At 37.2% G+C, this 14,387-nt stretch overlaps 1 protein-coding gene across 1 annotated transcript in view; it reads left to right on the top strand.

Annotated features, from left to right (window-relative positions):
- Positions 1–14,387, top strand: part of TSGA10 (testis specific 10) — a 44,320-nt gene that overhangs the window by 14,586 nt on the left and 15,347 nt on the right. Inside the window, exons 6-14 of the mRNA XM_075135202.1 lie at positions 7–162; positions 520–693; positions 867–944; positions 3,473–3,624; positions 5,031–5,146; positions 10,163–10,317; positions 11,572–11,627; positions 11,845–12,013; positions 14,232–14,342. Of these exons, the coding sequence (XP_074991303.1) occupies positions 7–162; positions 520–693; positions 867–944; positions 3,473–3,624; positions 5,031–5,146; positions 10,163–10,317; positions 11,572–11,627; positions 11,845–12,013; positions 14,232–14,342 (1,167 nt within the window). The remainder of the gene's footprint in view (positions 1–6; positions 163–519; positions 694–866; positions 945–3,472; positions 3,625–5,030; positions 5,147–10,162; positions 10,318–11,571; positions 11,628–11,844; positions 12,014–14,231; positions 14,343–14,387) is intronic.

Below are 14,387 nucleotides of genomic sequence, written 5' to 3'. Positions count from 1 at the left end.
TTTAAGGGAGTGAGTTCTGATCCAGAAGTTTTGAAAATATTGAGAGAATCTGAAGAACTTAAGTCAACACTGAAAAAATATGAGCGCTGTGTGGCAGAAATTCAGGGTAACTTCAAAGTTTTAAGAGCTGAGAGAGACAAAATTGTCAATCTTTATGAACGGGTAATTTTATTTATATTTGTATGACTAATTAAAATAACTTCAGGTGATGTGCAAGGAAAAAAATCCTATTTTTGCTTTTGTGTAAAAAAAAAAGAAAAAAATGCGAAACTTTTGTTTAAAAAATAGAAAAAAAGTCATGGAAATTTTGTGATTTGAATCTGTCAGTTAAATACAAGTTTGTAAGTGCTGTCCTGAGTTATTAGTGCTGTCCTGAATCAAAGAATATATGTACAAATCATTACTTCATCTTTGATATTGCGCAGTTTCTGGGATGCTCTGCATTACCAGCCATATGCCACAGTAATATATTACATTATCTATTCCATCTTTTTGTTATGCTGCTGTTTTTAAAAACAGGCACAGGAAGAGATTTCCCGACTTCGTCATGAAGTTATCAAATGCCCCCGGACTCCTAAAAGTACTGTGCCAGCTCAAGCTGTGTTAAGACATGTGGAGATAGAAAGGGATACAGCACTGTCAGATTTCCGAAGGATGACTACAGAACGTGATAGCCTCAGGGAGCAGTTAAAGGTTTGATTCCCCGCCCCTGCCAAGGTTATTTTAACATGAAAACTACTTAGTATTGTAATTAAAGTTGCTAAAGATTTTCATTCTAATCCTGAGAGTTAATTGCATTACATGTCTTTGGTGTGTTCAGATTGTTCTATGTGTGATTTTGTTATTGTTGTTGTTATTTCATACAGATTTCCCAAGAGACTGCCTTTAATGAAAAGGCTCATTTGGAACAGAGAATTGAAGAGCTAGAAACTAGTATTCAAAATGTAAGGGAAAATAATTCTTTACGGAATTGTAGAGGTAATACAGGTGATGTTCATGGTTATTTCTGCAGGACAAACCTGACTGCTTTCTATCAGGAAACAACAGGCTGAGAGCAGTGGATGCCATTTACTGTGAGCGTAGCAAGGCTTTCGACGCTGTTACCCACAGTGTTCTTGTATCCAGGTTAGGATGTTATGGTATGGATGGGTGGGCAGCTAGCTGAGGTCTTATCAGGTAGCAGTTAATTTGGCCTGCAGGCTGTTAACATGGAGCACCACAGGGGTTTGTACTGAGGCCTGTCCTGTTTAACATATTTATCAGTGACCTGAAAGAGGCAACAGAATGCGTGCTCATAAAGTTTGCAGATGATACCAAATTAGGGAAAACTGTTGAAATACTCAAGAAGCAGGGCTGTCATCCACAGGGACCAAGACAGGTAGGAAGAATGGACAACAGGAACCTTATGAAATCCAACAAGGATGAATGCCAAGTTCTGAATTTGGAAAGAAGAGCTACAGGCACCAATACAAATTGGGGACCAATCGGTTTGGGAGCAGCTGGGCTGAAAATTCAGGCCCTGGAGGCCCTGGTGTACAGCAAGCTGTAGATGAGGCAGCAGTATGCCATGGTGGCAAACAAGGCCACGGGTGTACTAGGCTGTGTGAACAGGACACAGACAGTAGCTCAAGGGAAGTGAGCACTCATTAGACCACATCTGGAATACACCGCATCCACCATGGTACAAGAAACACATTGCCAAACTGGAGTGAGTTTAATGGAGGGCTCCCACGACACTTGGGGCCAGAGCACCTTCCCTGTGAGAGGAGGCTGGTGGAACTGGGCATGTTCCACCTGAAGTAGAGGTGGCTTAAGGGGGACCTAAGTCCTACCTGCCAGTACTCCTCGAGAACTCAGAAACAGGCTTTTCACAGCACTGCATGGTGGAAGGATGAGCAACAATGGGCATCAGTTGAAGCAGGAAGGGTTCAGGCCGAATACAAGGAAATACTTCTTTCCCAGGAGGACAGTCGAGCAGTCCCCAGCCTTGGAGATTTTCAAGACGGGACTAGACAAAGCCCTGAGCAACCTGACCTCAGAGCTGGCCCTGCTTTGAGCAGGAGTTTAGACTAGAGACCTCCAGGAGTCCATTCCAATGCGAGTTACCTTATGATTGTGTATCATCAAGACCTGATGCTCCAAAATGAAATATAATTGTACTGTTCTGGCAAGTCCTGTTTAACATGGTTTAAGTTACTTGTGTGTGCACTTGTTTGCTAACATATGGCGCTAAAATAGAAAATTAAAACATTAATAAAATGAATATAAATCTTAAATATATTTACAGTCTTAGTAGAACTTGATTTTTAAATAGATTAACATTGATTTCTGTAGTGTATCTTTCTTCTAGATCTTGTGGTTATAAATTCTGGATCATTTTCTTTTTCCCCTTCAGCCTTTTAAATCCGACCAAGCTTGTAAGTATAGTTCTAAGGATTATAATATTAAACTGAGTGCATCTGTGATGAAGAATACACTGTAGGCTTAAATAGCTCAGAGTACTCGGAATAGTAAATTAGCTTTAATCATACGCTTGACAAATTATGTGTAGTGAAAATGATGGGAATAGTCCTGTTTTAGGTACATCATCTTACTTCTTCAGTTCATTTAGTACTCTTTGAGGGCGATACATCAATACGAAATTCATGGCACTAGTATTGAAGAAGTTACTGCATACCAGAGGCTTACTGACTTGCTTTTCAGTGGTCTGACCTTTGATTATAGTAACAGAGAATACTGAAAGAATCAGTAAATGAGGAGAGGGATGAGGTGAGAATTTTTTACCGTAAAAGAGCTGTTTCAAATAATTTAGAAAGGACAGTTCTTTAAATGTTAAGTGTAAGCATTATAAGAATGAAACACAGCTTTCTTTAAACTGGAGATTTCAAACTAACTTTGCTGGAGTCTGTGCAAGAGTTTCTGGACCCGTTCTTTGTTCCAGGTCCAGATCAAAAGGCCTCATGGTGGTAACTTGGTCACATAGTGCTTTATGCAAATGTTTTACAGTGATTTCTCTATCCAGTTATCGGCATAACTATATAACTTAGTAGAGGCCTAAATCCATCATTGGTAGTGCTGTATCCCAAACTGCGATTTCTCCCTTCGTACACTAATAACAATGTTTTCTGTTATGTTATTTTGTACTGAAAACTTTTCGTGTTGATCAATGCCAAACATTTTTGCCCTGGGGCATAATTACCAACCTAAAATTTACTGTAATAAATGAGAATATTCTCAGAGATCTGAAAGACAGGAAATTGATTGTCCTTCAAAGGAAGTGAAAATCACATTTCAGCTCTTTGCCAACTACCTTCAGTAGACTTGGAGTCAGGCCCTGAGTAAATGAGATACTTGGACATTTCTCCTTCAGTAAAAGATTTGTGCTAAAAACAGAGTAGAATTTGAATTAATAGGAGAAATTCTATGTATAAATCAGCTTTTTCCAGCTTTTAATGTTTAATTATATTTATAGTTAGATAGTGAACGGTTAGAACAGATGTCCAAAGTGGCGCTAATGAAAGACACCATTAATTCTCTGGAAACTGAGATGAAAAGATTGGCAAGAAGAGCACTGGACTCTGAAACTGAGCTGAGACGACAGGAAGCTGAATATGTTTCACTTAGGTAAGTAAAAGTATATAATTGCATTAGTTTGACGAGAAGCGTCAGCCTATGTTTGTTGGTTTTCATAACTGTTATATAGCTCAAAGGGAAGGGAATTTATGATAGTTATTCTTACGAGCCATCCTTCTTTTTGGAATGAAATTGTTTTCCTCATTGCTTATTTATATGTAAATGTTCTTGGCTTGTTGGTATTTTCATGTGCTGAAAGCCATCTTCAGTAAAAAAATGAAATTCACTCTGACTTAGGAGATTTCTATTAGAAGCTGCGGGGATTGATGGTTTTTGGTAAATTGCATATGAATTAAAAAAAAATTTTTTTCATTTTCATGCATAAACTAATGAGTGTCACGTGTAGTTAGTTTCAAACATCCTTTTCTTAGTATTAGAGCTTTTTCAAGAGAGGAAATAAAACTGAAGCCTTGCATAGGGTTTATAACCTGCTGCTCAACTGGAGTTCCTAACCATGTTCAGAAGCATGTAGTGGGACTAGACTCAATCGAAGCCTTTAGGGAAGAAAGCATAGGTCAGTGACTGAAAGATAAAAAAGGATAATTTACTGACTGGAGGGAAAGATCAATCACGTGTGAAGTTTGTGCGGGGAGATACGAAGGACTAGATCACAGACTGAACTAGGCTACAGAGTGAGCAGACTGCAAGAGAAGATACTGTGACTTTTTCCTCTTGTATTTCCTTAAATATAATTCAGCTAGGCAAACTCTCTCCTAAACCTATGTGTGGTTACAAATGACTGGTGTAGTTGACACATGGGTGTTGTAGTTTTTTTGTTGGATTTTGATTGATGGGAATGCTGGGTGCTAGTGTGCAATATTGTGCTGGCCCACAATACATTTCTAAGGATACTGTGATTTCTAAAATAACATGAACTCCCTTGCAAATCCAGTCCTGAGTTAATGCTGCTTTATAATAAATTGTCAGATTTATGAATACTGTAAAAATTGAATTGTTGAAGATTAGTTGCTGCTACTAAAATATCCTTTTCTTCCCCCCCCCCCAAACCAGGCTGATAGTTCTCTTCAGTTTCAACAGTTTGAGAATCATTAATATTACTACATGATTTGAACATATGACTTTGTTATAACTTGAAATAGGTCAGGCATTCCAATGCATGTCCCAAGTGATGATTTTTATTTTAATAATTTTTTAGAAGTTTTTACTTCCACCTGTTCTAAAGAATTCTTCTTACTTTTCTGTGATTCTTTATAGGAGTATTCAGACTTTAATATCCAGAGATTAAGGATAACATTAATAAAATTTCCCAAATAGTCTAATATATAGAGAAGAATCTTGCTTTTTCCTAACTTTTGCAATTTTAGAGACATTTCAAAAAGGAAAAAATTAATATATAAATGTCTGAATTGTCCTGTTTAATGCTTCTGCTTTTGCAGTTTATTGAATCAAAAGACAGAACAGAGTCTTTCAGAGACTCAGCGAAGCCTTGTTAGGAAAAAATATGAAATGCAACTTACCCAAGAGAAAATTATGCTTTTGGATGAAAAAATTGGTGAGTGACAGATACAATTTTTGTAATAAAATTCAATAGGCTAATTGTTACATGACCGCTTTTTTTCTGTTTTCTTATGAGTTGAAAGAAAAAGTGTTGAATGCAAATAAATATACTTTTGACTGTTTTAACATTTCAAGTGCAAAATATTTGGTTTTTTTCATTATTGGAAGGTTTTTGCATTTTAAAATTATGTAATAAAGCTCTTGCAAGTAAGTTTCAGTGGCAGTACGTACTGTCAGCTGAACAATGTGTGTTGGTACCAAAGTGCAGTGTCTGAGCATATCAGTTATATTTATGATCCACTAAGACGGTGGCAGCACCTCTCAGCACCATAAGATGATGATGATGGAATCAGGAAAACATCCTTTGTAGTATATATCCTATATTGTATGTTGCACCTTTTTTATATTATGGGAGTAAAGGAGCTGGATACAGGTAGATTCCTGTAGTGCCAAGGAATATGTTCTCACTTCCAAAATTACAACTGTTTTGTGTTAGAAGTCTCTTATTATTTTCTATAGATGCAGTTGACATAATCTGTTCTCAAATGCAGTGCTGAATTTGTGACAGGAGAATAAAGCTAACCTATAGCTAATTACATCTAATGTTAGAGCTGACTAATGCTATTAAAATACCTTGTTTTCTGTTAATTACAAATTTCAAACTCTGGTTATTTGGATTTAAATATTTCGTTTGAGAAGAACATTTCATTCAAATGAATAAGCATTTCATTCAAAGTGAACTTAATTTTTTTTAATGTTTTGGCTAAGGTGTTTAAGCCACTCCTGAGAAGGCTAGAGAAAAAGATGTTTTGGCCACATTAAAATCCACATATTTTGTTTTAAAAGTCCTATACTCCTTGTACAGTAAAGTAAGGACTTAATGTTTGATAGGCATCATGTCAGTCTATGTGTTGTTGCATGCTTTTGATCGTTCCCAGGAAATGTGTCCAAATTAAGTGTATTTTAAGCCACCAAAAAAAAAAAAAATTAAAAAATCAGTTCATTAAAGCTGCATAGAGACTTTTCAGAATTTGGCATCTGAGGTCTCTTATAATCTGACTGAAGCATGTTCCAATCTAGATTCATTAGCATTCTTCATTACTGTGAGGCAAGTCCAGGCAAAGAATCTTGAAATTAATGGAGACTGACTGTATTGTGCTGTTATCCTGTGACCACAGGGATAACAGTGGAAGATTCTGAAGGAGAGGAGTGTAAGTGTGGGGAGAGAATGTACTGAGAGAAGAAAGTTGAGAGATTTTAACTGCAGGATCAATAAGGAGACAATACTGAGATTACAATTTGGATGAGGCAGCGTAATCCTAGTGAAATAGGCAGGAGAAGTAAAGTTAATAAAGAGCAAGGAGACAAGTGAAGAATAGGGATATTGGCTGGACAAGAATTTGTAACGAGGAGGATTGGTTGTCAGAGGAGACTGTAAGTATGAAATAGTGAGATTGGGAGTCAGTGAATGGAGAAACAGAGCGTAGATGTGGCACCAGGGAAATCTAGGGCAATGCAAGAAATCAGAGACTGAAAATTAATAATGTGAGGGGAGGGAGTGAAGAAGGATCAGAGACATCCAGTGAGGAGAGCTAGTATGAAGTGGTTAAAGAGACTGGAAAGATCCTTAAAATTGGATGACTATTTCAGAGATTGTGGGTAGAACTTGGAGCTATTGGAAACGCACTGTGGCTAGAACCTGTGAGCAGCTATGCACACAGAGTATTTAGGAACTTGGACAATAATGCTGAAAGCAGGAGAGAGATCGGAAGTAAAAGGAGATTGAGTTGGAAAATGTAGATTCAGGAGTTTAGTATTAGTAGGGAAGGAGTCTAGGACGGGAAACCTTAAGACTTGGGGCTGACCAAAGTGAAGAGAAAGGATGAGCAGCTAATGGTATCTTCCTGGAGAGGTAGAATTGGAAAAGATGGAAAGAAAGTGTGTGTGCCCACTAGAAAACCTTTTCCCTTTTTGGAGTCTGGAATGGAACTAGGGATTTCCAAGTCTTGTGTTACCTTCTCTTGTCAGCAAAATAATGTACACTTGGCAAAGTGTCTCTTTCCAGTGCTTGTCTGCACAGAGAACAGCAGTATAGTCCCCCAGTGGTTCATCTTCTACGTCATGTGACGCATGATGGGAATCCAAATTATGCTTTTTGTTTTTCACACAAGTTAAGTAACTTGTTTCAGAGACAAACACTAAGAGGTTGGGAATGCCAGTCTTAAGGTTGTCTGTACTACTTAATAAACCCTGGTGGTTTTTTTTTAACTTATGGTATTGTTTTTAATTACACTATCATGTGGTGTTTTTCTATAGGAGCCTTGCTGCAACTTTTGCAGAGTTTTGTAGGGAGTAAATCAGTGTTGTCTAGTGAAGCAAGCTTGTCTGTCAGATCTTCTCCTTAGCCGAAAATACAGTGAATAAAGCAGGTAATTGCAGAAAGAGAAAGCACACGCTATTTAAACTGTTAAATATTGTTATACAGTATTTTACACTATTGCTGTCTATACATTAGAATTTTGGGGTGATGCATAACCAAACTTTTCAGAATTCCTCACTAACTACACGTATGACCTATTTTCAGAGTGCCTGATTTGAGACTTTGGTTATTAATTTTCAAAAATGTTGAGCACTCTCAGCTGTGCAGCAATCCGTGGTTGTTTTTTTGAACATGTAATACTTTCTATCCTGAAAATTTAGGTCACAGTTTGGGCATCCAAAATAATCAGAGATTTCAGTTGATCTTTGTGCCTCCATTCCTTCTCTGTAAAATAGTGAGAATGCTTAGAATCACAGAATGGTTGAAGTTGGAAGGTCATCTTGTCCAACCCCGCCTTCTCAAGCAGGTCCACCTAGAGCCAGTCACCCAGGACCATGTCTAGATGGCTTTTGAGTATCTCCAAGGAAGGAGACTCCATATCATCCCTGGGGCAACCTGTTCCAGTGCTCAGTCACCCTCACAGTGAAAAAAAGTGTTTCCTGATATTGAGAGGGAGCCTCCTGTGTTTCGGTTTGTGCCCATTGCCTCTTGTCCTGCCACTGGGCACCATGAAAAGGGCCTGGCTCCATCCTCTTTGCCACCCTCCCTTCAGGTATTTATAGACATTTATAAGATCTCCCCCTGAGCCTTCTCCAGGATAAACACTCCCAGCTCTCTCAGCCTTTCCTCACATGAGAGATGCTCCAGTCACTCAGTCGTCTTCATGGCCCTTCATTGGACTCTCCAGTGTGTCCATGTCTCTCTTGTACTGGGGAACCCAGAACTGGGCCCAGGCCTCCAGGTGCATCTCACCAGTGCTGAGTAGAGGGGAAGGATCACCTCCCTTGACCAGCTGGCAATACTTTTCTTAATGCAACCCAGGACACTATTAGCCTTCTTTGCAGCAAGGGCACATTTGTGGCACATCAAAGTGGCGTCCACCAGGACCCCCAGCTTTCCTGCCAAGCTGCTTTCCAGCTTGTGTATTGGTGCCTGGGGTTGTTCATCCCCAGGTGTAGGACTTTGCACTTCCCTTTGTTGAACTTCATGAGGTTCCTGTCAGCCCATTTTTCCTGCCTGTCAAGGTCCGTCTGGATGGCAGCACGACCCTCTGGTGTATCAGCCACTCTTCCCAGTTTTGCATCATCAGGAAAATTCCTGATGGTACACTCTGCCCCATCATCCAAATCATCAAGGAAGATGTAAAACTGGACACAATATTAACCCCTGGGCCACACCACTGGTTACCAGCCTCCAACTAGACTTTGTGCCACTGATCACCATCCTCTGGGCTGTGCAGCCAGATTTCAATCCACCTCACTGCTCATCTAGCCCATACATCAACAGCTCGTCTGTGAGTATCTTATGGGAGACACTGTCAAAGGCCGTATTGAACTCAATGTAGACAACATCCACTGCTCTCCCCTCATACACGAGGCCAGCCATTTCATCATAGAAGTTTGTCAAGTTGGTCAAGCATGACTTCCCCGGGTGAAGCCATGCTGACTAATACTGATGATTTTCTTGTCCTTAATGTGCCCGGAAATTGTTTCCAAGATTAGCTGCTCCATCAGAATTTTCTTTAGAGCCAGGTTTGAAGACTGTCTAAGCAGGTTCCAAAGACATGCATCCAAAAATATGGGGTGGAAATTTGAGTGCCTTTCATCTTGTGTTTTGAAATAGAGAGAGATTCTGTGGAAAAAAATAGAATGTGAGTCTATGCTATGATGTCCCTGAAAGACTGAGCTACAGATCATTTTACTTTGGATGTTTTATCTCTTGGAAGTGATTAATAAGTATCATTCAGTAAATTACACTGATATTGAAAGAGTAATTTGCAGCCTGCATGTTTTTTATGAGATATAAGGTTCACTCTAAGAAGACTTTCTGTGGTTCTCCTCTGCGAATGCAATGTATGTAGAACATATAAGGATTGATTCTCTGACCATTCAAAGGTAAATGTAGTGTGTAACACCTTATTAGCTGAATGAAGATAGGGAGAGACATCTTTTAGAATTTGATTTTGTAATGAGTAGATTGCTTTTTTCATCGTCTTTGCAATTTTTAAGTGGTGTTGAATTTTATAAATGCATTACTCTTACTCACTTTTACATAAAGTTCATTTAAATAAAAAAAAATATTTCAGAAAAACTGGCTAATATCAGGATATCAATCTCTCTTATTTCATCAGTCATTACATGCTGTAGTCTACATATTGCTTCTGTCTATTGTAATTCTGTTTAAGCCTTTATTGTTACAATACCTGAGAAAGTTATTTTTAATGATCTAAACATTTGCTGTTTAAAGATAGATTTGTTTTGAGCCAAGTAATTTAAGGCCTTGATCTAAGGAAGAATGCAGTTCTATAAATATCAGTTGGATTATTTATATGTTTTGAAAAGATACATGCTTCAGTGTTTACTTGAAGGGGAGCTTTTGCCACGTTCTTTTATGCTTTAGAAGTGTATCAAAATAATTTCTATTTCAAATGGGTTGAATTAATAAAAATGAGACCTTTCTGATTGTGTCCAGATAACTTTTCAAGACAAAGTCTTCTACAACAAGGGGAGATCTGTGCTTTGAAAGAAACAATTGCACAACTTGATGAAGAGAAGGCAACTTTGCAAGACTGTGTGGAAGAAGGAAGAGAGAAGATTGCTACTTTTGACGAAAGCCTGGCAATTAAAGTATGTTCTAACATGTAAATACATCGTCACAAAAGGGAAGGGATCTGTTGGGTCATCACACCTATCTTATGTTGGTGTCTGCAACAGTGCTCAGTGCTGACCTAGTTCTGCTCCAGTTTCAAGGCAACAATAAAACTCATGTTGACTTCAACAGCTGTAGGTTTGAGCGGTGTTGAGCATCTCATGTTTGGTGTTTTGTATGGCTTATACTTATCAAGAGAGGAGACTTTAAGTACTTTTCTGAAGTGGAGAAGAGTAAATTAGCCAGTAAAATATTTTGTTTATCATAAAATTTAGCCTAAATTCTTCCTCGAGGTCCACTGATGTTAGAGATGCAGGGTGCCGAATAATATTGCCTTTGTAGTCATTGAAGAAGCATCTGAATTATATTCTTTTCACCTTAAGGTACTAGTTTACCTAAGAAAATTGCAGCAGTTTATTGCACAGTGTGATTTCAAACTATATAATGAAGCTACTTAGTTTTTAGTTTTAAAACATTGTTTTTCACCTCAGCTTAAGTCATCTGGTTATTGATTTAGGATAAACTAAAGAAGGTACTTTTTAACTAACTCAAGAATTTGCACCGATTTTTAACAAAATCTTAAAGAAAATATATTGCAGGACAGGCTATAATAATCTTGCCATAAGCACTGACTTTGCATTTTAAAAACTGTAAGTTGTAAAGTGATGCCTATTTTAGAGAAGAGATGGCTGTCTCTCTCCTCTCTTGTGTCTCCAGTGGAAGACATTTCCTTAGCCTATCTATGCTTCTTTTAATATCTATATCCAAAGACAAGGGACTAAAGTGATATACTTTGTGCTACCTTCTTTATGGAAATACAGTGACAGAATTCTTGTTTTATCAGTTACAAACTACCAGACTCTGGTAGTTTATTCATCGTAGAAAAGCTTTGATAACATACCTAATAGACAGAAAACATCATTTAGTTTTGGGAGTGTGAGCTAGATGCTACCTTTAGAACCACAAAGGATTAAAAAATTTAATTAAAGTTATTATATTCTGCAGAAGATAATAATGTTTTGTTCCTTTATTTGCCAAATTAGATTATCAGAATTTTCAGCTCTAAACAGTACATGATGAAAGTTGGAAAACCACAATCTGTTTTGCATTAAATAGTTACAATAATCAGCTAGCTGAATAAAAGGAAAATATAAATAATCTTATCTAAATTCTTTTCCATTTATACTGAGGAGTGGTGAGAGGTTTATTTTAATTTTGTATTTCTTTTCAAGGAGAAGATAATTTCAGATTTCAAGATTCTGATTTCTGAGTTGGAGCGTTCCACAAAGTAAGGATAAAATGTCAAGATCGTTATTAAATGTTGATTAATTTATAACAAAAATTGCATAGGATGTGCTAATGTATAATTTTTTTTTTACTCTATTAAATATTGAAGTGTTACTGTTTTGTTTCATGACTTGCAAACTTAACTACTGGAAAAGCTATCATTTGTACTAGGTTGGGCAGTATTGTCATACCTGAAGTATTTATTGTTTGCTGCATAGAAAATCTGCTGAAGCACTCTGTATCTGTGAGAAAGATATCACCAGTTTGCATCAACAGCTACAAGAAACCAACAAAGAACTTGCAGAGACTAACAAGAACAGAGAATCATTAGCTCAGGAGAATGACAGGTTACAAGAGCATCTTTCTAATATTAAGCAAGAAAATCAGGTATATTTGTACAGACAACCCTTGAATAAAAAGGAAGATTGTGTATTTTTCAAGTAGTGCATAGAATTGTTGGGCTCTCATCTGGAGTAAATCTGCAAACTGGTTTTTAAACTCATTTTCCAAACTCTTGATTTTTCCCTTATTGCTCAGCTCACTTGTATAAAGAGGACCAGCTATTCTTATGTAATGGTTTGGATGTTTATCTTGAGGAACAGCTAAGTAGTGTTTTTTTCTGATCTTCATGTAAAAACACTGTGGCAGTTATAACTTGCTTATATGGAAAAGTACTATAAAGGAGGCAGCAAGTATTTTTTAACGCTATGCTGTGACTGGCCCACAGCACTTACAATCTTACAAATTTGACTTGCTAATAATTTAACACAGTACACATTTTAATAAAGTTCAAAACTTTATTATTTATAATAAAGTTCAAAACTTTAAAGAGTTGAACTTTATTAATAAAGTTTTGAAACTTTTACATTCCTTTAAAGTGGCTTTTGGATAAAAGATGCTGGAAATGTTTGGTTATAATACAACATTACATTATCTACTGTGTTATTTACCTGTGTGCTGTTACTAATGAAAGTAGTTAAAATACTTAAAACTGAAGTGTCATCTCATGCCCACACAATGTCATGCATCACTGTGTTTTCCAAGCAGCTAGAAATTAGGCTTAATGTTTGTAATAGTTCATTACTGTGTAATGTTCTGGTTTTTCTTCTTTTGCTTCAAGTTCTTGCCTTCATTTAGGTTTTCTGATGCTTGATCTTTCTTCTTTGCACTTATTCTACTGCTTAGGATATCTTTGTCTTTGAAAATACTTTCTGCTCACCTGCCTTTCTCTTCCTCTAGAAGCACTACCCAGTTTTGAAGGAGCAAATTAACGTCACCTGATGTTAGGTAATAAACGTTTTAAGTCATTAAGGCTCCCTTTTAAGTGAAGAAAAGTCCTCCAGAAGGAGATTCATCCCATCCCAGTTTTTAAAGTGATTCATATTACCTGTCTCTCTCCCTTCATTATAGAGGAAGTGTAGCTAACTATTTTAGATCAGGTGCCTAATTCTGCGCTGTAAAAATTAGGTGAGACAACTCTCATTCTAAATAACTCTTCTCGCAAACATACTAATCGTTTCTCTTTAGTGCCCTCTTTGAGTATCCTAGAAGAGTCGAGGTTCGTAGCAGCTTTAACCACCAAAGGTATCCAGGGAATCATACTCTTTTCCTTCTCTCAGAATCACAGTTGATACTGACGAGGTCAGCTGGAAAACACAGCCTCCTGTTGCTTCTAGCTACTTTTAAAAGCTTCATGGTTTTCTTTGTAAGGCCTGGATGCTTGTAGAAGCAGTTAGAAACAAAAAGTCTTAGCCTCACAGGATCAACTGCTTTTTAATGGGCTTGCCTCTATAATATGTATTGGTTCCTCTAGGTTCTTCCATTAATTTAGGTAATACTCAAAGCATTTAAAGTAGCATTCTCATTTCTTCACTTGGGCTTACTGGAAAAGTTCACAGATTTCCAGAGCACCTTTCTCAACAACTCACAACCTTTTCACATTTTCACAACAGGAATAGGGGTTTCTTCATAGCCTCCTCCCCCCACCCCCCCCTTCCCTCGGTTCTTGCAGCTGAGTATTTTCCTAGTAATTTTATAAGGAAGGAAGAGTTTCTGAACAGACAGCCTTTCTGCAGTTTTTTCCCTCATTCTGTTCTCTTTCTCAAGCAATAGTTGCCAGAAATTCTGTGTGCATTTTCCTAATACTTGTGGCTTTATTTCTCCTGATTAGGAGATAAACACTTAATTAGTTAATTCAATTTTTTAGCTGTCTTTTGCTTTTTCAAATGTGGGCTTTTAAGAGACTGTAACATGTAAAAAGGAGGGAGCTGACTCTGAGCCCTGTGCCTTAAATGGGGCAGGCTGTTTTGTTATGATCATCTAGCTGCTAAATATATCATCTGTATTTTTCTTCTCAACTGCTACATTCTTTTAGTGACATTTTTCTTCTTTTTAAGAAGACTTAGCATTATTTGTAAGTCAAAGAAACAAAATATTTTTGACAATTGCGAAATTTTGTTTATCGAAATGTACATGGTTTAGATTTTATATAGCGTTTAAATAACAAGTTAATAAAGCCATAGGCGTTAGATACGCACTAATTCTATTTTTTTGTAAAGGTAAAAACAGTATACTTTAACCTTATGAAACAAATCTTTCTTCATAGGTACTATATAAAAAACTAGCAAAGTACCAAAATGACCTTGATGATACAAAGTTGAAAGCCCAGAATTCAAACACAGATATTGTCAGGCTGAAGGGTGTACTGAAGTCTAAAGTGAGTATATGGATTAAACCTGTTAATAAAAGCTGTTGTTTTAAC

The sequence above is a fragment of the Calonectris borealis genome, chromosome 1 (genome assembly GCF_964195595.1).
Source record: "Calonectris borealis chromosome 1, bCalBor7.hap1.2, whole genome shotgun sequence".
Classification (NCBI taxonomy): domain Eukaryota; kingdom Metazoa; phylum Chordata; class Aves; order Procellariiformes; family Procellariidae; genus Calonectris; species Calonectris borealis.
Note: the sequence above shows the minus strand (reverse complement) of the source record. Positions and strands in the feature narration are given on the sequence as shown.